This window comes from Orcinus orca, chromosome 1, assembly GCF_937001465.1.
Source record: "Orcinus orca chromosome 1, mOrcOrc1.1, whole genome shotgun sequence".
Classification (NCBI taxonomy): domain Eukaryota; kingdom Metazoa; phylum Chordata; class Mammalia; order Artiodactyla; family Delphinidae; genus Orcinus; species Orcinus orca.
In genome coordinates this window covers 187,858,670-187,882,532 of record NC_064559.1, presented here as the reverse complement: position 1 = coordinate 187,882,532, position 23,863 = coordinate 187,858,670, and the positions used below count along the sequence as shown (strand labels likewise).

The window sequence follows — 23,863 nt, the reverse complement described above, 5'->3', positions numbered from 1 at the left end:
GCTCCACAACTACGGAGCCTGAGCTCTAGAGCCCACAAGCCACAACTACTGAGCCCACGTGCCACAGCTACTAAAGCCCGCACGCCTAGAGCCCGTGCTCCACAACAAGAGAAGCCATGACAATGAGAAGCCCGTGCACTGCAACGAAGAGTAGCCCCCGCTCACCGTACCTAGAGAAAGCCCGCGCACAGCAACAAAGACCCAACACAGCCCAAAATAAATAAATAAAAATTAAAAAAAAAATGTTTAAATTTTTTTTTCATATTTAGTATCCCTCTGCATTGACTTTGGTAACCAGAATGATAGGAGGGTGCAAGTTTCTTTTTTTCCACGTGGAAAACCAAATTCTCACCATTTATTGGAGGGAACTGGTTTAAATATTATCTCTAACATATGTTGAACCTCCAGTCTTCATCGCTCTGCCTCTGAGCTCTCAATTCTGCCCCATTTATTTATTTGTACATCATTCTGCCAATCTTTCCTTGTCTTAACTACTTTAGCTGTATAATAAGTCTTATTATCTGAGGGTCATTCTCCTCACCTTGTTCATTTTCTTCAAATTTGCCTTTGCTACTCTTGGCTGTTCTTTCATATGACTTCAGGATAAGCTTGACATGTTTCTGAATGCATTTTTTTCTGAAAACATTAATTTTTTAAAATAAATTCATTTATTTTGTTTATTTTATTTTTGGCTGCGTTGGGTCTTCGTTGCGGTGCGCGGGCTTCTCATTGCCGTGGCTTCTCTTGTTGTGGAGCATGGACTCAGTAGTTGGAGCTCACGGGCTCTAGAGCACGGGCTCAGCAGTTATGGTGCACGGGCTTAGCTGCTCCGCGGCATGTGGGATCTTCCCGGACCAGGGCTCGAACCCGTGTCCCCTGCTCTAGCAAGCGGATTCTTAACCACTGTGCCACCAGGGAAGCCCCTGAAAACATTAATTTTAAAAACATTTTATTTAACCCTTTGAAACTGAAATCGATTTATAGATTAATTTGAGGAGAACTGACATGTTTACTGTTGAGTCTTTCCTTCTACAAGCAAGTTATACTCTCTATTGATCTATGTCTCTTGAATGACCACCAATCAAGTTTTCTAATTTTCTCCATAAAAATCTTGCACATCTCTTAGATTTATTCCTAATCACTTAAGAGTTTTATGTGCTTTTATGAATGGTATCTTTTATAAATAGCATTTTCTGTATGTTGCAAGTATTTAGAAATGAGATGGCAGAACTGCCAAGAATGTGAAGGGCCTGGGATTTCGCACTACTCAGACCCTTAGCTACCACTGTGTCCTGGATGCTGGCTGAAGACGTGAGACTCCTGGGTCAGAGACAAAGGACTTTGTTCCTTGTGGCTCAGCAAGCAGCATTAGCTTCATGTTTAAGTCAGTGGTTCTACTTGCCTTCGAAGTCCCACAAGGATGCAGCTCATGCAATGATTGCGTTTGCATAATTGCCGAGGACCCCTGAGTTGAGGGGACCCAAATGTCTGATCTTTGCTGCAGAGGGAGATATTATCTTCATTACACTGGACAGTAAGCAAATCTGCCTTCTGTTCCGGAAGGAGACACTTACTCTGTATTCCAAAGATGGTTGACATACAAACATTCTTAAAGAGATTGTCAAGAAAAAGACCAAACAAAGTGCCTCTGTTTGGAAGTCATCCAGGAATGCAACAGACCCGTGGAAAATTGCCTCTCAATGTGAATTCTCTCAAGTGTTTTAAGAATTTGTCTGTAGGATCTCTTAGATTTTCTGGGTAGACAATCACATGACCTACAAATATATAATGACTATTTTGTTTCTTCCTTTTCAATGGTTTATACCATTTATTTACTGTTTCTTTTTCTTATTGCATAAGCTAAGAAATCCGGTACAGCTTTGAAGAGAAAGAGGGATAGTGAACATCCTTTTTAGGTTTCTGACTTTAAAGGGAATGCTTTTTAAGTTTTTATCATTAAGTGGTATGTTTCCTGCAGGTTTTAGAAAGATCCTTTATTATGCATCACGTTAAGGAAGTTCCCTCCTATTCCTAGTTTGCCAAGAATTTTAATAAATTGCTTAATTTTATCAAATGCTTTTTCTCCATCTGTTTTACATGATCATAGGATTTTTGTGTCTGTTAACCTGTTAATGCTGGGACTTAAAATGACAATTTTCAAATGTTGAAATATTCTTGCATCCCTGGAATAAACCCAACTTGGTCATTATGTTTTTTAAAATATATTGCTGTATTTAGTTTGATAATATTGTACTTAGGGTATTTGCATCTATATCCATCATTGAGACAGACCTAAGACCTTTCTGTCTCAAACTGTCCTTGCCTGGGTTGAGTATCACGGTTCTTCTAGACACATAAAACGTAGTGGGTTGTTTTTTCTCTCTTGTTAAAAATTTTTTGAAGCAATTGGTATACGTTATGGACTCTCTGCTCTCTGAATATGTACCTGAGCCCAAGAAACTTGGCTGTCATAGTCACATGCCACTAAGAGTAAAAGGGAGAGAAAGAACTGAGACTCCGAGCCTATGACATGGGAAATTGGGGTCAAACCATCTATTCATCACGCAATGGCGGCTGTGACGAGTGTTCAATTAGCAGATCCCTCAACTCACACCCTAAACTGAGGCCTCCCACTTTACATCATCAACAATAAAAGTGATCTTTTGTCTCCCATAATTACTCTTTTACTTTATTCCCCAGCATGTCAGAATCAGGCCAAGGAGGAGAGGAACTCTTTAAAGGAGCCCCACTTGGAGACCCAAACTGGCGGGTACACAGAGAAGGCTCAGACAATTGATTAGAAGGTAATCAACATGGTAATTAAAGAAATATTTCCTAAAGTATGGTACATGCACCACTGCTGAGGATGATATTTAGTGGTAAATAAATAAACCTCTGTTATCTTTTTTTAATTTTTATTTATTGAAGTATAGTTGATTTACAATGTTGTGTTAGTTTCTGGTATGCAGCAAAGTGATTCAGTTTATATATATACATATATATGTATATGTGTGTGTATATATATATATTCTTTTCCACTATGTAAACTTCTGTTATCTTAAGAGTTATGTGTTTATTTTCATATAGATTAGAAGATATAACTGTATATATAACAAGCAATAAGAGATATAACTATAACATCACACTTGCAATTTTACAGGCATAGTGTAGAACTAGGACAGTCAATTTAAAGAAAAATAATACTATAAGTAAATAATAATGCAGATAGTAAGAAGATATGGCAAAAAATGAGATGGTGGTATGTGAATAACCAAAGCCTGGAAAATATTCAAGTAAAGGCCTGTTTAGTAAATAACGAGCCAGTGTCAGCTACCAGCTCTCCCCTGCAGATGCACTCACATCAGGAACATACAGGGAGAGTGACAGATTAAAAAGCGAGAGAGAAAGAAGACATACAGATGGCCAACAGGCACATGAAAGATGCTCAACATTGTTAATCATCAAAGAAATGCAAATTAAAAGCACAATGAGATATTACCTCACATCTTTTAGAATGGCTATCATCAAAAAGACCACAAATAACAAATGTTGGTGAGGATGTGGAGAAAACAGACCCCTTGTGCACTGTTGGTGGGAATGTAAATTGGTGCAGTCACTGTGGAAGACAGTATGGTGGTTTCTCAAAAAACTAAAACTAGAACTACCATGTGATCCAGCAATTCCACTCCTGGGTATAGATCTGAAAATAATGAAAACACTGATTTGAAAAGATACATGCACCCCAATGTTCATAGCAGCATTATTTATAATTGCCAAGATATGGAAGCAACCTAAGTGCCTGTCAACATATGAATGGATAAAGAAGATGTGGTATATATGTACAATGGAATATTACTCAGCCATAAAAAAGAATGAAATTTTTCCATTTGTAACAAAGTGAATGGATTTGAAGCGTATTATGCTTAGTGAAATAAGTCAGACAGAGAAAGACAAAAACAGTACAATATCACTGATATGTGGAATCTAAAAAATACAAGCAGCTAGTGAATGTAACAAAAAGAAACAGACTCACATATGTAAAGAACAGACTAGTGGTTATCAGTGGGGAGAGGGGCAAGATAGGGGTAGGGGATTAAGAGGCACAAACTACTATGTATAAAATAAATAAGCTACAAAGATATATTGTACAACAGAGGGAACATAGCCAATATTTTATAATAACTATAAATGGACTATAACCTTTAAAAATTGTGAATCACTCTGCTGTACACCTGTAACTTTTAATACTGTACATCGACTATATCTCAGTTTTTATTAAGTAAAAAGTTTTTTAAAAAGGAAAAAATGACCAGGGCTCCTATTCAGAGTATCACGGTCTAGAGTAAATCCCTTCTTATTTGGCCCAGGGTGGGAACCCGGTGTCTAATTTCCTATTTGCCTCCCTTCCACAAGCCCTAAAGTGAAGCCTGCTGGTTGACCTCCCCGTTCAGTAAGCATAGAACAAATTAAAGACATTTTCAGACACACAAAGATTCAGAGAGCTTTTCTCCCAGGTACCCCTTTTAAAAATGTTATTTGAAGATATACTCCAGTAAAACAGAGACAAAACCCAAGAAAGAGAGAGCTAATAGATTCATGAAAAAGTGGAATTAACCCAGGAGTGCAGTGAATAGAAATACCAGAGGTCCATAAAACCATTAGTCGAAATTAGAACAGGAAGTCAGAGGGTTTGGAGAAGAATGAACTTAAGAAGAAAATGGGCTTCATTCAACAATAATGTAATTAAGAAGCTGGAAGATTTTAATGACCTGATTAAAAAGGCATATGTTTCTTTTCACAAGAAGAGAAGAGAAAAGCAGTTAAAAACTCCGGGAGAACAAAAAGTTGTGTAAGAAAGTCATGGCCCAAACGTGAAGCAAACTAAAATATAACATGACTTTGAGTATCTGAAGGAATGTAGAAAAATACATTTGAACTTGGAGCCTGGAGCATTTCTTCTTCAAGAGCATTTAAACCATAAGATTATAGCTCCTTCTGTATAGGTCCCAGGATGCTAGTTAGCTCTGCAGAGAATAATGTTTACATAGTCATAATATTTTTTAAAGACACCTTATTGATTTTTCAATTCTTGAAGCTCAGAGATAGACAACACAAAAAAACAGAACATTTTAGTTATGGGTACAGGACCAGATGAAAATGTAATGGTTTAGCAAGAAGAGGGAGGAAAAGAGTAATCAAGGACATCTCATCTTACACAGCCAAGAGTCAAGAGATACTGCATAAAATTAAGAACACAAAACAGATGAGCTGGAAAATGAGTAGCTATCCAAACTCTGGGGGGAAAGTACCTTTGCTAAACTTCTCATCTTTCAAAGTAGGACACTGTTAACTCCTCAATAGCCACCTTCCCTCCTTCCTTTAGTCCTAGAACCCCTACATTTCAGCCGGACACATGGCTACTCAGAGAAAAATTATATCCCTCAGCTTCCCTTGCAGCTACATGTGACCAGGTGACCAAATTCAGGCCAACTGGATGTAACAGAAGTGATAGTCCCCTCTACTAGCTGGAATACGGCTGGGACTGGCCATCTCTGACCCAAGCCAAGAGTGTTTCCATTAATAATACTAGCTAAGGCTTATGTGTAGGCTTTGTGTCAGGCACTTTTCTAAGTGCTTTGAATGTATTAACTCATTTAACCTAATGAGGATGTGTATTTCCTATTGCTGCTGTAAAAATTACAGCAGTGTTGCTCTAGAGCCCACAAGCCACAACTACTGAGCCCACACACCGCAACTACTGAAGCCTGCGCTCCTAGAGCTCATGCTCTGCAACAAGAGAAGCCACTGCAATGAGAAGCCCACACATCGCAATGAAGAGTAGCCCCCGCTCGCTGCAACTAGAGAAAGCCCGCGTGCAGCAACAAAGACCCGATGCAGCTAAAAACAAATTTTTTAAAAGTTAAAAAACAAACAAAAAAAAGTATTAAAAAAAATTACGGCAGTGATTTAAAACAGAACTCTTATAGTTCTGGAGGTCAGAAGTCTAAAAGCAATGTGTCAGTTGGGCTCCTTCCATCTGGAGACTTAGGGAGGAATCCATTTCTTTGCCTTTTCAGCTCCGAGTGGCCACCTGCAATTCCTTGGTTCGTGATCCCTTCATCATATCACTACAGTCTCTTGCTTCCATCATTGCATCTCCTATTACTACTTTGATTTCCTGCCTTCCTCTTAGAAGGACCCTTGTGATTACATTGGGCCAACTCAGGCAACTCAGGATAATATCTCAAGATTGTTAACATAATCTCTTCTGCAAAGCCCTTTTTTGCCATATAAGGTAACACTCACAGCTTCTACTGGTTAGGACGTAGACATCTTTGGGGGAATATTATTCTCCCTATCTTAGACTGGAACTATATTATCCCCATTTATCAGACAAAGAAATTCAAGCACAAAGTTTAGTATGTCCACGGTCACACAGCTCATAAGCAGCAGACCCATGATTTAAACCCAGACAGTCTGGCACCAGAACCTGTGCTCAAAACTGGGGTACTGGGCTTCCCTGGTGGCGCAGTGGTTGAGAGTCCGCCTGCCGATGCAGAGGACACGGGTTCGTGCCCCGGTCCGGGAAGATCCCACATGCCGCGGAGCGGCTGGGCTCGTGAGCCATGGCCGCTGAGCCTGCGCGTCCGGAGCCTGTGCTCCGCAACGGGAGAGGCCACAACAGTGAGAGGCCCGCGTACCGCAAAAACAAACAAACAAACAAAAAAACTGGGATACTTTTCTGTCCTGGCAGAATTCTGGGTTTCTGATGATTGTAGGGTCACCTTGCCGGCCCTGGATAGCCTGCAGAGAAAAGTCAATGTCCATCTTTCTAAGGACTGTCATTTGGGGAATCTTTGTTATAGTAGCTATATTCTTATACAGGAATCGATAGCTACTCTACATAATTAAAAATAATGATTTTATGTTATTCTGAGTGGTTTGAATCTTTTACAAGGAAAACGTACTCTTTATTCATTTCAAATGTGTTCCAGTTGGAGGGTATGGCTGCCAATCTGCCCACATCATACCCTCACTCACACCTTTCAGGGACTCCACTGCCTCTGGGATGGAGTCCGAGCTCCTCAGCCTAGACTGAAAGCGAGCCCTTCACCCATCTTTCCGTTTCTCGTTGGTTCTCTTCCTGGGATCACCCTCAGGCCAAACTAGCGTTTACTGTGACCCCAGAACAGACCTTTGGCCATGCCCACCCCTCATGCTGCCCCCTCTGCCTGGAATCCTGCCCTTTTTTCCTCTCTCACTCCTGCCCAGCATGTCTCACTCAAAACCCACCTGTGAACTCCTATTCATCCTTCAAGACCTAGCCCCTAGTTGCCTCTGAAACGTTTTTGCTTATCTTGGTTTTTCTGTGTCATGTTTAAGATTTTCCTCAAATGTCTGGTGATCCAGGTCATAGTTAATTTGCTCCCCACCCCCAGTCTGCACACACACACACACACACACACACACACACACACACACTCACTCACTCACTCACATCCCTCCCAGGAAGATCAGGCATCTCCTTCTTTTGCTTCTCCTTGTATGTTCCTGTGTTGAAATAACCACACCAGCACACATTTCCTATGATCATTGTTTATTACTAATATTACTTATTATTTTAGGAATTGGATCTTTTAACAGCCTCCAGCGGCAATACATGACTCAAAATAAAAACAATACCAAATAACGGGATAAGCATAAGGATATCTGGCAAAGTCCTGATTCTTCCCATGAAGACCCCTCTGATTTTTAAAAATACTAAATTATTTTTAAAATATCATATGAATGAACGTGTGGTTGTCTGTCTTGCTGGTGCCCAGCACTTGCTGCTCTGCACACCTGCCTGTTTGCAGTGAATCCTTACACAGCTCTATATGGTGAAGGTTCCTGTTGGTCTCATAACCAGTGAAATGAGGCACAGAGAGGTTGTACTGTTTCCTATTGCTGCTGTAACAGATTACCACAAACTTAGTGGCCTAAAACAACACAAATTTTTTTCTCTTATGCTTCTGGAGCTCAGAAGTCCAAAATGAGTCTTATGAGGCCAACGTCAAGGAATTGGAAGGGCTGCGTTCCTTCTGGAGGCTCTAGGAAAGACTCTGTTCCTCGCCTATTCCAGCTTCTAGAGGCTTGTGGACCCTTCCAGCATTGGCACCACTCTAACCTCTGCTTCTGTCATCACATCTTCTCTTCCTCGCCCTCTTGCCTCCTTCTTATAAGGACCTTGTGATTATACTGGGCCCACCTGCGTAACTCAGGATACTCTCTCCAACTCAAGATCTTTAACTTAGTCCCATCTGCAAAGCCTCTTTTGCCTTGTAACTCATTTATAGATTCTGGGGATTAGGACATGGATATCTTTGAGGGTCATGACCCAGCCCACCAGAGAAGTGAAGTGACTAGTCCAAGATCACACAGTAATAAGCGACAGAGCCAGGACTCTAGCCCACGCTAACTCCTTCTGGCTCCAGAGCCTGTGCTCCAAACCTTCTTTCAACACTAGGCTTAACAGGCTGAGGGGTCTGTTTGTTTTTCCTTTGGGTCCACATGCACTATCTGTTTTTGGTCCCAGCCCCATCCTACCCCTGGCCCTGACTCTAAAGGCTCCCACTCTAATGCATTTGATACCCACCCCCACCCAGGTTTACATGGGGTCTCCCCAGCCTAACCAGGAGGGACCCCAGCTCTGCAACCTACCTGCCACCAGTGCTTGTTGAGTGGGTGTATGAGTGAGTGAGCAGACAGAAGACTGCTGTCTCCAGCACCTTCCCTCTAGCTCCTGCCTCTGGCTTGAAGATGCTCCCTAGTTTGTGAAGCCACCGAGGATGCCTGACCTCGGGACCTGGGCCCCTCATTCTCCTGGTGGATGTTGGTTCCCTTCCAGCCACTCAAACCCTGAAGGAGGGCCAGCCCTCCCCAAGACAAGGGGCACAAAAGCTGAGTGCCTGGCCTGGAGATGGAGGACATGAGGTCCCTCAGTCCATCCCGTGAGCACGGCACTTTGTCAGGAACTTCCAGAGGCCAGTACTGTTGGGCCCAAGGACCAAAACATCCCAGTTGCCTCAGTGGCTTGCCTGGACTCAGCCCTCAGAATCCCCCTTTCTGGGCTCACAGCCCAGTCACTGCTGGCCCACACCTCGCCCCACCCCACACTTCTGCTTGTTTTCTGATCTCTGTTCTTCTAAGAAGCACCTCTCTCCTGCCTGGGGTGTTCCCATCTCCATCCTGGGCCTGTAGCAGCCGTTAGCAAGTTGAAAACGCAATTACATTTTGATTATTCTAGTGCTGGCCAGACAGAGGTTACTGTAAGTCACAATGGAATTGGGAGGGAGGGGGAGGCAGCACCTGGGGCCAGTGCCTGGGCTGACACTTGAAGATGGATGTGACAGGGACCTGTAGCTCAGAGGCTCAGGATTAGATCAACAAGGCTGGAGCTGGCTGGTTCCAGGAAAGAGGTCGTGTGGTCTCGGTTGACCCTCAGCTCAGGCAAAGCAAGGGCTTCAGGCTGGCCCTCCCTGGGAGAAGGAGATGCCAGGCTGAGGGCCCAGCCTGGAGATGGAGGATATGAGGTCACTGGGGTCCCTCTCCTGGGCACAGATGCTTTGCCAGAAGCTCCCAGAGTCCAGTGCTGTTGAGCTCCCAAACCAAGCAACTGCAGCTTCTTGTGGGTGTCCAGGAGTATCACTGGCCCCCTTGGGACCCCAGGATTTTCTCTGAGCAGGCATACCAGGGTCTCTACCCCAAGCCCGCAGAGGACAAACAACTGGCTTCTCCTACTCTCAGGCCGTGGCTAACAGAGCCAGACTCAGGACCTGAGGACCCAGAGCCTCCTCCCTGGCCAGGGTCTGATAGGGGAGGAAAAAATATCTGCTGCTTCAGGGTACAAGGAATCACTCAGGATCCTTTGTCCTGGGGAGCAGCCATCTCTGGGGTACCAAGGGATGAAAAGAGGGTTTGGCGAGTGGGAATCCTCTTAAAGGGAGACGGGACTGGCTCTGTGACATTGGGCTTTGCGGGGGTGGGGGTGGATTCTCCGCCTGACTCCGTCCCCACACAGACAGGTGCACCCCCATTATAATGACTTGGGGGCACCTGGGAAGCCGCTTGATCACTCCAACCCAGGGTGTCTGGGAAGCCTTGAATCATGGCACTCTGAGCTCTGGGCTGGGTTCTAAGCCTGGTCTGTGCTGAGCTCAGCTGGTGCCCACCACCCACACAGGCACAGAGGGGTCTGTACCTTTCACACCGCCGGCTGCAGCTGTCATTTGACTGTCCGGCGCTCTGTGCCTCCCCTCCCCGCGTGTGCCGCGGCCCCCTCCCAGCCCCTAGCAAACAGTCACAGCTCTAGATGGGGGGTGGTTCACGTGGGGGATTAGATGAGTCATCCCCGTGGGGGCAGACATACTGAGTTCCACGCACGCACGCTCGGTCGCAGAGCCATGGACGCAAAGGCACACCACACTCACATTCCCACACTCACAAGAGAACACACTGGGAGGCCAATGCTAGTCAAAGCCACAATCACACACCCAGACACACCGAGAGACAGACACCCCCCAACACACACACACACACACACACACACACATCCCTCATAGACACAAACACCAGTACACACAGAGACAAATCAAGACCCATACAGACATATCCCACCCAGGATGCCCCCCAGTCATCAGCCCAGAGCCTGTCCCTACCCACATGCAGGCTCAGAGACACAAACACACACACAGCAACACACTGGATTCCCCAGACACACAGTCACAGCCCTTACTTCTAAATACAGACACTAACTCCATCTCTCTCTCTCTCTCTCTCTCTCTCTCTCTCTCTCTCGCTCGCTCGCTCTCTCTCTCTCTCTCACACACACACACACACACACACACACACACACACACACACACACACACGTCCCCTGATCCATTCCCTTACCTCTGCCGGCACCTAGGGCAGGCAGGACAGAGTGTTGTTACTGCAAGTTTGCTCTGACCCATCACTCACTGCGCGGATGCCACCCAGGGACAGGGTTCTGCCCTAGGGCCAGCCTCAGTCCTTCCTCCTGCCCTGGACAGGTGAAGGAGGTCCCTGACCCGTCCCCTGGGCTGCCCCAACTTCCTTCCCGCACACTCTGTGCCTAATGGTACATCTCTAGCTCCTTTGGAAAAAGGCTTTGGCTGCAACAGGGAAGATGGAAGTTCCATCTCAGGAGTCATCTCCCAGGAGGGAAGGGGTGTGACTCTCCGAGGGTCAAAGGGGAGGGTGAATCTGATGTTTTAGGAAGGTCCCATCCTGAGACAGATAATAGCCAAGGTGATGGCTTGATGCTCAGAAGGTCACCCTTCACCCACCTGTGACTCCGGGAAGGGCCAACCTCCTCACCTTTGCCCCTGTTGTTTTCTTTGCCTTGAATCACTGGCTGCAGGCCTTCCTTCTCATTCTTTAGGTCTCTGGTGTGTTCCTGTCCTGACGCCCTGGTTGGATCAATCTGTCCTGTGCCCCCCAGCTCCTGGGCCCCCTGGCAGCTCTCCTCACTCTATAGAGGACTTGCCTGTTTGTGAGCCCACCTGGCTCCAGCCAGCCTCCGTCTGGCGTGGGAGGAAGGTAGACCTGGAGAAGAGTGCAGGTTTGAGTCCCATCTCGGCCTCTGCTGTGTGACCTTGGGCAAGTCACTGAACCATGTGAGTCCAGGGTCCTTATCTGTGAAATGGGGATGGTAACAGCTGCCTCACTGGGTTGATGTGAAGATTAAATGAGATCATGCACATGGTGGGGACTGTACAAATGGCAGCTGTATTATTCTAGCTCACTGCCTGGCACACAGCTTGGAAAATGTTAGTTGAATTCATCAGCCCTTCTGGTGCCCCCCCTTCCTGCCCCCACCTACCGTCCCTGTCTTGGGAGGGGGGAAAGTAGGTATGAACAAAAAGGATTGGAGGGCAGATGGAACAGGAGGCTGGGAGAAGGGCGATCAGGGCCTTCTGGCATCGCTGGGAGCTAGTTGCTCCAGCAACAGCCGGAGCCTGGCTGGAGGCGGTGCAGTGACCCACCTGTGCCCTCATCCTCATCAGCTAGGTGAGGCAGCGGGAAGAGGTGGAGCTGGGATCCACCTCTACATTGTGGCTCTTCAAAGCTACCTGGGGCCCACCGGCACACAGTAGGTGCGTTCTGAAAGCAGAGTAGCCGGAGGCAGAAATGTTGAATGAATGCGAAAGGTATGAATGAACGGATGGAAACATGAATGGAGGTGGGATGGACGCTTGAAGTCTGGGGCGAGGAGGAACGAGCATCTCCCTCCCGATCTCTGGGTTGGGAGACCTGCAGCCAAGACCGGCCCGGGGCTCCCTCCCCTCCCTGCCCCTCCCGCCCCGGCCTCCCCCCTCTCCGCGGCGCGCAGCCTGGCGGAGCCCGCGCCCAGCCACAGCCCGCGTCGGAGCCAGCGCTCGCGCCCAGCCGAGAGAGCCCAGGCAGCACATCCTTGGGAGGGGGTTGCCCCGGCCCCCTCCCCTCCAACCCCAGTCCCCGGAGATCGGCCTTCGGGGCGGGGAGGCAAAGTCCCGGTGCAAGATCGGGGGACCAGCAGCCGAGGACGCCGGGGAACCGCAGCCAACAGGTGCGGGGCTTGGGGGACCCCCGGGCTCGGGGTGGGGGACTTCAGAGGACCCTCGGCGGGAGCCAAGAGTCTCGGGAGATAACCTGGGTGCTTGGAGGCTGGGTCCCCGGCATGCTCTGCCCTCCTCCCGGCAGGCAGGCTCCTAAAGAATGCTTCGCGCCCTCGCTCCCCGCACCGCAGCCCGCACAGCCCCAGAGATGCAGGGAGGTCCCGCTGAGGAAGCGGGTCCGCCGGCGCCCGCTGGGGGTGTGAAGGAGACCCCTCATGCTCCCCGGGGGGTCTCCAGGGATCGGCAACCCTCCTACATACGTCCGGGGTCCTCCCTTCTCAGCCGGGGAAAGGACGGGTCTGAGCGAGCGAGGAGGGGCGGGGTGCGAGGCCGGATTTATGAATGAAGAGGGCGGCCCGCACGCCGGTCCAGCGACCCCTGGCGGCCACCGGGGCGCATCGCGGCCACGGGATTCAAGGGGGGACTAGCGGGGGCTGGGGGCTGACGGGCCCAGCCCCTGTGCCTGGGGCTCTCCCCTCGCTTTCGGAGAGGTTGTCAGTTCCTCCCTGCACCTCTACCCACACTGTGTGTGTGTGTGTGTGTGCGCGCGCGCGCGTGTGCGTGCGTGTGTGCGTGCGTGTGTGCCCCACCAGGGAGGGTCTGGCAGGTCTTGTGGGCAGGGCGTGGGTCTTCAAAAGCCTCCCTTGACCAGTTTTTCAACCAAAAATTCAGGCCTGTGAACTGACTCAGGAGAGAACATTTAAATCAGGATGGCTTCCCCTCTCCAATCTGTGGTGTTTGGTGGACTCAGACAGACCTGGAATAACAGCTTTGTGACCTTGAGCAAGGGGCTCAACCTCTCTGAGCTTCTATCTCCCCCTCTGCAAAGCAGGGCTCTTAATAGTGGTAACCGGCAATGACCGTGAAGCCGGCTTCCGGTGCCAGTTTCTGGGTAAAGCACTCGGCATTCATTAGAGCTCATTATTCCTCAGCGAGGCCCTGTGAGGCCGGCTCAGTTATTACTCCACGGGGTAGATGGGGAAACCAAGGCTGAGAGGGGTGAGGTAAGTTACCCAACTGGTATGAAATTGGGAGGCAAGGCAGATCTGTCCTTCTCCATCGATTTCAGGCTCTCCATAACCCACGTGACTGTGAGAATTAAGAGGAAGCTCATCTGCAAGTTGCCTGGCACTCTCCCTAATGTTCCCTTTTCCTTCCTTCAGAAGGTTTCAGGCTGGGACCACAAACACCTGAGTGCAAGACTCTGGGTCCCCTGAGGGAAGTGGGCTAAGGCCTGGCCCAGGGGCGCCCCTCCCTTGGGGGAGCCTGGGATGTCCATCAGCTGTAGTGGCTCCTGAGCTCATGGAGCCCTCGGCCACCCCAGGGCCCCAGATGGGGGTCCCCACTGACAGCGGGGAACCGTCCCCGGTGCCTCCAGACTACGAAGACGAGTTTCTCCGCTATCTGTGGCGTGACTATCTGTACCCGAAGCAGTACGAGTGGGTCCTCATCGCCGCCTATGTGGCTGTGTTCCTCGTGGCCCTGGTGGGCAACACGCTGGGTAGGTCTCTAGGTCCCTGTGGTGCTTCAGGCTTCCCCTGGGGACTGGGAGGGGTCCTGGGCCTTGCTTCTCTCCCCCTCCCCCAAGTCCCTACTGGGTACTGTGGGGGAAGGGTCTCACTGATGGGACCCAGCTAGACTGGGCGTGGCTCTGCCACCGGCCTCATCTCATCCTGCTCCCACCCTGCAGTCTGCCTGGCCGTGTGGCGGAACCACCACATGAGGACGGTCACCAACTACTTCATCGTCAACCTGTCCCTGGCCGACGTTCTGGTGACGGCCATCTGCCTGCCGGCTAGCTTGCTGGTAGACATTACTGAATCCTGGCTCTTCGGCCATGCCCTCTGCAAGGTCATCCCCTATCTACAGGTGAGCTTTGCCTGGGTGCCCCTCATGACCCCCCTGTCATACCAAGTACAAAAACCATGGCCTTGTGTAGGTCTCAGTGACCCTCAAACTTGCCTTTTAGACAGGACATGGCTCAGTACCTCGGCAGTGTCATGCTCTATTGTTAGCAAGGGCAGGCCGTCAGGCACGACACTCAAGGACACAGACACAGACACAGCCCCATATACTCATACAGAGATACCCTCCAGGTCACACTCATAGACATTCACAGAGGCATGTTCGGACACATGTACAGTCACTTCCAGGTACACGGGCACACAGTGCAGGAGAGAGGCGCAAGCCCACCGTGACAGAGAATGGGCCTGTTCCCTGACCCCAAGGGGGCAGCTTTGAGGTGGCAGGCTGGCAAGAGTCTCCTCCCCGGCCCTTCCGCTCCTGGCTGGGGCCTTCCCTCTCCCAGCGGTGGGTGTCAGGCTGTCCTGTACGGTTGTTGGGCCAGAAGGAGAGCTGGCCAGAGGGTTGCATCCCTCGACCCTCTCCCTGTACCCCAGAGGGCAGGGGGCACTCCTGGAGCCAGTGCCCCTGCGTCTCTGGCCTAGGTTCATCTCTGCCTCCCAGAATGAGGACTCTTTCCTCACAGCCTGGGGAAGGGATGGGATCCCAGGGCAGAGAGAAATGCCTCTTGGATTTCCCATTATTTGGAGGTTTCCCACTCAACCCATTAACTTTGGCAACCCTGAGAATAAAGACAGGCAGGTGAGGAAATCCACCTTAGGCAAGTTATTTAATCTTTCTTGCTTCAGTTTCCTTACCTGTACCTTGGGGGTAAGAGGACACACCTCAAGGGTTGTTCTGAGGATAACGAGAACAGTGTCCGGCATGTAGTTATTTCCTAAAGTGTAAATTATTATCCATAGTAGGGGAGCACCTACTATGTGCCGGGTCTCAAGCTGGACATTCTCCATCCATAGTTTCATTTATTCTCACAAGAATCCTGCCAGGTGGATGATACATTCCCATTCTGCATACGAGGCTCAGAGGGGGTGAGTGATTTGCCTAAATCTACACAGGCAGTAAGTGGTGGAGTCAGGATTTGCACTGCACCTGGCTGCCTGGTATTTCTGGGCTGTGAGCTCCATCACTCACCCCATGTCTCTGGGTGGCCCCCAAAAGGACTGACATTGTGTCCCCATGGGGCAGGCCGTGTCTGTGTCAGTGGCAGTGCTGACTCTCAGCTTCATCGCCCTGGACCGCTGGTATGCTATCTGCCACCCCCTGCTGTTCAAGAGCACTGCCCGGCGTGCCCGTGGCTCCATCCTGGGCATCTGGGCTGTGTCGCTGGCTGTCATGGTGCCCCAGGCTGCTGTCATGGAATGCAGCAGTGTGCTGCCCGAGCTAGCCAACCGCACCCGGCTCTTCTCTGTCTGCGATGAACGCTGGGCAGGTAATGGCGGGAGCCTTGGGCAGGTGTCCCTGAAGTGGGCACCTCCGGGGCACACACCCCCAGAGCAGACATCTATCAGGGCACTTTTGGGGTGGGCACCCAGAGGTGGGTATCTCTTGGGAGGATACCCTAGAGCAGGCATCTAGCAGGGATACCTCTGGTGTGGGTACCTTCTCTAGTGTAGACATCGGCCAGGGGTCCCTCCAGGATGGAGACCACTGGGCTGGGCAACTCCAGGGTCTCTCTGCCATGGCACCTGTATGGGGCCCAGCTGCTTACTTTGGCCCTAGTCAGGGCAGGGTGGTATTGCTAAGCAGGGCAGGCTGGGGCTTCCCAGACTGAGCCCAACCCGTGCATCTCTTGGCCCCTGCAGATGACCTCTATCCCAAGATCTACCACAGTTGCTTCTTCATTGTCACCTACCTGGCCCCACTAGGCCTCATGGCAATGGCCTATTTCCAGATCTTCCGCAAGCTCTGGGGCCGCCAGGTGAGGCCCACTCTGGTGTCACTGTGTGGGCTGGGAGGGGACAGGGGTACTGGTCTGAGGGAGTAGACAGCCCTCTGCCTTCAGAACATGCCATCCTGGCTGCAACCAGAGAGGCAAGGCCTAGGCATGCGTCAAACTCAAGGCCGAAAGTGCTAGTGCCGGCCCTGGAACCGAATAGTAACTGGCATCCTTCTAATATCAGTAGCTGCCAGTTACTGCACCAGGCACTCCCAGCTAGTCTTGCATCCTCTTCACCACCATACGTTATCCCCTTTGTTTTCTTTTTAATAAATTTATTTATTTTATTTTTTTTGGCTGCGTTGGGTCTTTGTTGGTGCACGCGGGCTTTCTCTAGTTGCGGCGAGAGGGGGCTACTCTTTGTTGCGGTGCGCGGGCTTCTCATTGCGGTGGCTTCTCTTGCTGCAGAGCACGGGCTCTAGGCGCGCGGGCTTCAGTAGTTGCAGCACGGGGGCTCAGTAGTTGTGGCTTGAGGGCTCTAGAGGGCAGGCTCAGTAGTTGTGGCACACGGGCTTAGTTGCTCCGTGGCACGTGCGGTCTTCGCGGACCAGGGCTCGAACCCGTGTCTCCTGCATTGGCAGGCGGATTCTAAACCACTGCGCCACCAGGGAAGTCCCTATCCCCACCTTAATATATGGGAAAACTGAGACCCAGAGAGGCAAAGCAACTTCTCCCAAATCCCTCACCAGCGAGTGGACGATCAGGGACTAAAACCCAGGTCTGTGGGGTTCCAATGCTCGGTTCAGTGCCACAACAACAATAACACCTCCGTGTTGCTGTCCAAATTAGGCACTTTGCTTGCAATGTCTTCACAACTATCTAATCAAAGAAGCAATATTACCCACTTTACAAATGCTGAGTAAGGGCAACCAATCTGCCACGGCTGATGAGTGGCAGAGCCTTTCTGGTTCCAGGGCCTTCCTTCTTTCCTCTATTACACACTGACCAACAGCAGGGGTTTTTTTTGGAGGGGGGCGGTTTGCCATGGGAGGGCATGCTCAGAGGCCCTTGGCACTAGCGGGGTGAGTCCTGGATCAGCGCCCGGGCCGGGAGAGGAGGCTGGCCGGAACACGAGCAGCCTCGCGCTCCACCAGCGCTCGCCATCTGCTCCTCACAATGCCCCGGTCCACAAGGCAGGAGTCGCTATCCTTATCCAACAGGAAAAGCAAGGCTCAGGAAAGAAAAGTGAGTTTACCAAGGTCACATAGCTCTTGAATGGCTGAGCTGGCCCTAGAGCCCAAGTTTCCTGAACTCTAGCCCCATGCCCTTCTGTTGTGGGGTGATTCAGGTGTCCAGTGTGAGAGAGGCTTTGAGAATATCTGTGGCTGCTCCAGGTGCCTAGAACCACCATAGGCCTATCGGCACTGACCTAGGCTGGGACCTATGCTCTGAGGCCCAGGCCATTCCACGCTGTCCACCTGCACGCCCCTTGCTCAGGCCTCCCAGTCAGGCAAGGACCGGGGGAGGCACAAGTCATCCAACCACCCCTGTCGCCACAGATGGAGGTGGTGATTTAAGGAAGATGGGTGGGTAGCTGGAAGGATGTTCAGGCCCCAGGCTGTGACCTGGGGGCTTGTCAAGGGTCCCCTACTTCATCTACAACTAAGGGTGAATAATACTGTCCCAAGAGACATACTGTGGGTGGTCTCACGATGAGCTAATGGAAAACAGAAGTCCACTCAAGTCCAGAGTGTTGGTCTTTATCATGAATATTAGGCTCCTTCCTGCTGCAAGGGTTTGTTCCCTTGCCCGCCTCCCTGCCCCAGGGTCCAGCAGGCCCAGCGAAGCAGAACGACCCTCCCAAGGAGCTGTACCCACCGCTGCTGTCTGTGTGTGCTGGACAGATCCCCGGCACCACGTCGGCCCTGGTGAGGAACTGGAAGAGGCCCTCAGACCAGCTGGAGGACCAGGGGCAGGGCGTGGGCGCAGAGCCCCCGCCTCGGGCCCGTGCCTTCCTGGCCGAGGTAAAGCAAATGCGAGCTCGGAGGAAGACGGCCAAGATGCTGATGGTGGTGCTGCTGGTCTTTGCCCTCTGCTACCTGCCCATCAGTGTCCTCAATGTCCTCAAGAGGTGAGAGCGTGTGGGGAGTGGTTGGGGATGGGGAGAGGTGGTGGGGTCAGAGGAAGGAGCTCTCTCTGCTTCAGAGAAAGATCTGGCTCCACCACTCATCCATTGTGTGACCTTGTGGGAGTAATTCTCTTCTTTGAGCCTCAATCTCCTCATCTGTAGAATGGGAATAACCGGCCTGCCTCCTAGAGCTCTCGTGAAAATTCTCTCGTCTGGACACTCAATCATCAGGTTGTTAGGGCTGGGAACGGAGTGAACGAGTGCACGGGACAATGTCCTGCATTCGTGGAGGCGACATCTGACGGGAGAGAGAATGGACATGTACTACAATGTCAGCCAGTGATAACTGCTTTGACGAAAAAATAGGGAAAGGGGATAGAGAATGACAGTGACAGAGGTTGGTGGGGTTAAAAATAAATGTTTTTTAGATGTAATGGTTAAAAACAAAAAAGCCTCTCTGAGGAAGTGACATCTGGCAGAGACTTGAAGGAAGGGAGCAACCACACCCACAGGGGTCTGGGGTGACCTGTGAGAGGCCATGGGGTGGGGGTGGGGAGGGGGGCAGGGCAAGACCCTGGGCTCTTTGCCATGAGACAATCTCAGTGTGTTTGTGCTTGGTCACTTCCTGGCTGTGTGATCTTGGACATACCACTTTGCTTCTCTGAACCTCAGTTTCCCTATTTAAAAAGTGGATGATGTCTATGACTCATCGTGCTGCTACGGGGATGGATGATAAAGTGGAGGGGGAGCCCCAGGGGGTCACACGGCTGGTGACTGAGCAGAGGTACCCTGGTCCCTGTTCCTAGGCCCACTCTGGTCATACTTTCTGCACCCAAGAACCCCAAACTGTGGTCAGGACCCCAGACTCAGAGGCCCAGGAAAGGGCTGCCTGGTGCACAGAAGGGGCAGTGGGACTCTTGTACTTTACAGCCATTCATGAGCTATGTGACCTTGGTCAACTCGCCTTCCTTTTCTGAGTTTTCCTGTCTGGTAGATGAGGACAGCAACTGCTGCCCAACATAAACACACACACACACACACACACACACACACACACACACACGCACGCGCACACACACACACGCACACGCACACACACACACGCTCTCTCTCTCTCTCTCTCTCTCTCTCTCTCTCTCTCCCATTTCTGAGTGTCCTGCCCCCTGGTCCTAGGGTGTTTGGGATGTTCCGCCAAGCCAGCGACCGAGAAGCCGTCTATGCCTGCTTCACCTTCTCCCACTGGCTGGTATACGCCAACAGTGCCGCCAACCCCATCATCTACAACTTCCTCAGTGGTGAGTGGGCTGGGGACGCAGAGTAACTGAGGGTGGCAACAGTCCCCAGGACAATGGTCTCCCCATCTTCAACCCAGGCTGAATAAAGCATGCGGGGAAGAATACACCTGCTGCCTCCTGGGGATCAGGACCCTGCTCTGGGAACTCCCACTCAGGGGGAAGACTTGTCCCCGCCCAAGAGCTCTGGTCTGAGTGGGAGACAGGCCACACTCCCAATAGTGGCCAAAGAAGGTGACCAGCTCCAGGATCCAGTTTTGCAGATTATGCAGACCACTGAGTGGGGGGGAGCGCAGGGGCTGGGCCAGCTCACCTCCACCCCTGCGTGATGCACGCACAGCAGGACTACCAATCAGCCAGTCTGGTCAACACAGGCTCCAGATGGAGCCCCTGCCTGAGAAGATGACTGCATAATCGAGGCATCAGGAGGAAGGGAGGGCCACCAGCGAGGCAGCCCAGGGCCGGGAAGCAGCTTCCCCATGCCCAGCTAGACACGTGCTGGCAGAGTGGCCCGAATTTGGGGGGGCTACCCCTGAATCCACCTGCCTCCAGCACCAGCCCTCCCACTCTCCCCTCTGCAAGTCCAGGCATCCCTGGTCCCCTGCCCCCCCCCGCCCAGGCCTCCTCTGTCCACTGTCCCATAGCCCCCACCCCCTTCCACTACCTCCCGGTCTCAGGGTGGAAAGGCCCCACCCCGGGCCCCCGCCTGGGCTCAGCAGAGTGTGACTCACCAGACCTGACTCGGACCAGGCCTAGAGAACTGACCAGATGACTGCTCAAGCCTGGACAATCTTTGAGAAAAGGCTGAAAGGTTAAAGAAGGGGCTGGGGTCAATGCTGTAACCCTCACTGAGACTAAAGAATTACTCAACAGAGGCTAGCCGGGTGGTTTCCAGCTCAGAGGGGAGAACAGAAGAGACGAGCAACGGCAGAGGACACGTCAGGCAGACTTCCTGACGTGCATTTCTTCGTTTGGTCTACATTTACTGAGCGCCTGCTGTGTGCTCGGCCCTCTGCTGGGCACCGGCCAGGCTTGCGGGGCGATTGAAACATGGTTGTTCAGTTCCAGCACAATCTGTTGCCTGGTGTCCTCTGACTGTACAGATGGCTGTGGTGATCCCTCCTTCCCCACTGTTCCCTACCCTTTAAGCGAAGGCTTTGGAATTAGACCGCTGGTGACCCTGGGCAAGCCACTGCACCTCTGTGTGCCTCTGTGGAGTGAGGCTAGAGGACTCCAGGCCTTCAGGGTGCTGGGGTGAGCTGGGCGACAAACTCAGATGCCCGGCACAGTGCCTTTGCAAGGGCTGCTGCCGCTGTATTTTCATCACCATGGGGCAGAGATGGGGAAAGCCTAGCCACAGATGGTGAGCCGTGAGCCCCTCCACCTGCCCGCCAACGAGGGCAGAGGTGACCTAAGCTCCCTGAGCCAGACAAAACGTTTTCAGCCAGGCTCAGAGCCAGAGCGCAGTCAAGGAATCAGATGAAAATTGCATTTCTCCTTGGGAACCTGCTCCAGGGCCTCTGTCCTCACTCTCCCTGGCAGTGACAGAGGTCGCCTTGGGGCTCCTTCCTGCCCAGCTCTACCCTTCCCTCCCACCCCCTCACAGGCAGCTTGGCTGGAGCTGCGTGGGTGTCCCTGGGCCCAAGGCCCCTTCCTGCTGCTTCTGTCTCCTTATGGCTGTGTCTTCTGTCTCTCAACCAAGGCAAATTCCGGGAGCAGTTTAAGGCCGCCTTCTCCTGCTGCCTGCCTGGCCTGGGTCCCTGCGGCTCTCTGAAGGCCCCCAGCCCTCGCTCCTCTGCCAGCCACAAGTCCTTGTCCTTGCAGAGCCGGTGCTCTGTCTCCAAAGTCTCGGAGCACGTGGTGCTCACCAGTGTCACCACGGTGCTGCCCTGAGCGAGGGCCATCCTGGTGGCAAAAGGGGGTGCAACCTATCCCCTGCCTGGGCTGCTCCTCTGGCTACTGGGGGAGCTGCCCCCACTCCTCATGGAAAGACTGCTGGTTGCAGTGCGAGGCCGGGGCTCCTCGCCTCGTTTTCTGCCTGTTTAACTCTGGGCAGTGTCATTTCCCTTCTCTGAGCTGCGTCCCCTAAGCGGATTCATGTGAGGATTAAGCACGCTCAAGAAAGTGGAAAGCTCTCTGTAAACTGTAAAGTGTTAAGGACAAGATTAACGTTGTGTTCCTCTCACTTGGCTATACCGCACAGTACCATCCATCACTATCATCCTTCCAGAGCTTGGCCCTCCTCCCAAAGACCCCTCTCCTACCCAATCACAGGTCTTCCCTGGAGTCTGCTATAAGGGTCCCAGCAGGCATTTCCATCTGGTCCAGGGGCTCTAAAGCCCAGGCTGCACTTGGCAGCGCTCCTTGAGGCCCATGTGAACTAATCTGAGCCCAGCCCCTCCCCAGTGGGAACAGAGCCCCACCCTCACCAGGTGCCAAGTGCACACACCACAGACTGGACCCCGTTGGTTGTGCAGTGGTAGAACACTCTCCACGAGGCCATTTGGTATGGAGGCCAGCAGCCTGAAGCAACTGTAATTAAAAGCCTGGCACTGAATGTTCCCTCTCCTTGTCATTGCACAAAATCTGTGCTTCTTAGGTTAGGAGTGAGAAGGTGGGGAGGCTGGGGGAGGAGAGAAGACAGTGCTGAAATGCAGCTATCTGCTGACCCCTCCCACCTCTCGTCCCCTAACACACGGGATCCCAGATGGCTCCTGGGCAGGTCTCAGAGCACACGTGCTCCTGCCCCCTCACGTGGCTCCGATCCTCTGATGCCAGGACCTCGATCCTGGCCACATCTGTCTGCTCATGAGCCCAGCAGTCTATGGAAGGTAAGGGGGGTAGGGTGGGCAGACAGCAGGGTTAACAGACCAATTTACTGTTATCTTCACCTTCTTGGAAATCAGGGCTTGCATTTATTTTCTATGAACTCACAGATTAAAAAGAGAAAGCCAGAGACTGGGCTAGACGTGTTCCATCTGCCACCAAGATGATTAGAGGGCTGCCAGAGGCCCTGATCCTTGCTGCCAGAGCAGGAGGTGGGAAGCAGTCTGAAGGACTGTCTGCTGAGACGAGCGGGAGACATCTGGCAGAGGCCAGCTCGGCCATGCGCACCGCTGGGTCTGCTTAACCTGATTAATGACCTCACCCGTCAAGAAGTGGGGCAAACCGCAAACCGCGGCTCCTGCCAGGGGCCCAGCCCAGGAATGCTTTAGCTCCCCTCCTCGTAGGCAGAGCAGGTGGAGGGAGTGGTCTGAGCATGTCATCCTGCTCTCCAGATGACTCGCCAGCCCAGCTCACGTGAACACTGCCACAGATGTGCAGCTGTTGCCAGAGGGTACAGGGTGTCCCGCCCATTCTCCACTCCCTTCCCGCTAGCCTTAGGATCCAAAGCTGTTTGTCAAGTTTGTAGCCAGGCTTGGAGGGGCAGTGTGTGGAATGAGGTGTGAGGGCTGACGCCCAAGCCCAGAACCAACCATGTCCACAAGGAAGAACCCAGGTCCTGGGTTCCTCAGCCCCAGCTGATCACAAAGGTGACAGAGTATGATTGACACTGTTCTAGACACAGGTTTCAGTAAACACTTGGCTCAGTGGGAAGAAACCACAAAAGCTTCCCCTAATGGCTGCAGTTCTACTCTGTCCTCTGCGAGTTGAACCCAGCACCATGGTGGGCCTCAGGCCTCTATTTTGGGGGACTCAGATGAACTCACAGGATGCCATGGAATGAAGCTCAGTGAACAGCTTCTGGAGAGCCTGGGACTATCTGGCCTAGGGAAGGGAGGACCTGGGGGAATGTGGTGGCAGGTTCCAGATATCTAGAGGACTGGCATGCAGGAAGGGGTGGAGTATGTTCTCGGTGGCCCAAGAGAGAAAACCATAGCCAATGGGTAGTGTTTTCAAGGTGGTGGGATTTGGAATCCACAGCAGGAAGAAGTCCCTACTAGTCCAGGAGGAAATGGGCTGCGTGGAAAGGCACTGAGTTGTCATTGGAGGTTGGCAAGCAGAGGCCAGACTCAAAGTGGGGTAATGGAAGGGGTTCTAGCTC

General features: G+C 51.5%; 1 protein-coding gene across 1 annotated transcript; it reads left to right on the top strand.

Annotated features, from left to right (window-relative positions):
• Positions 1 to 13,249: 13,249 nt before the first annotated feature.
• On the top strand, positions 13,250 to 23,808 carry HCRTR1 (hypocretin receptor 1). Its single transcript, XM_033422333.2, has 7 exons — positions 13,250 to 14,160; positions 14,350 to 14,528; positions 15,708 to 15,951; positions 16,325 to 16,440; positions 18,303 to 18,529; positions 19,700 to 19,821; positions 21,521 to 23,808. Exons 1-7 carry the CDS (start codon positions 13,962 to 13,964, stop codon positions 21,709 to 21,711), a joined length of 1,278 nt encoding a protein of 425 aa, XP_033278224.1. The 5' UTR covers positions 13,250 to 13,961; the 3' UTR covers positions 21,712 to 23,808.
• The last annotated feature ends 55 nt before the right edge of the window (positions 23,809 to 23,863 follow it).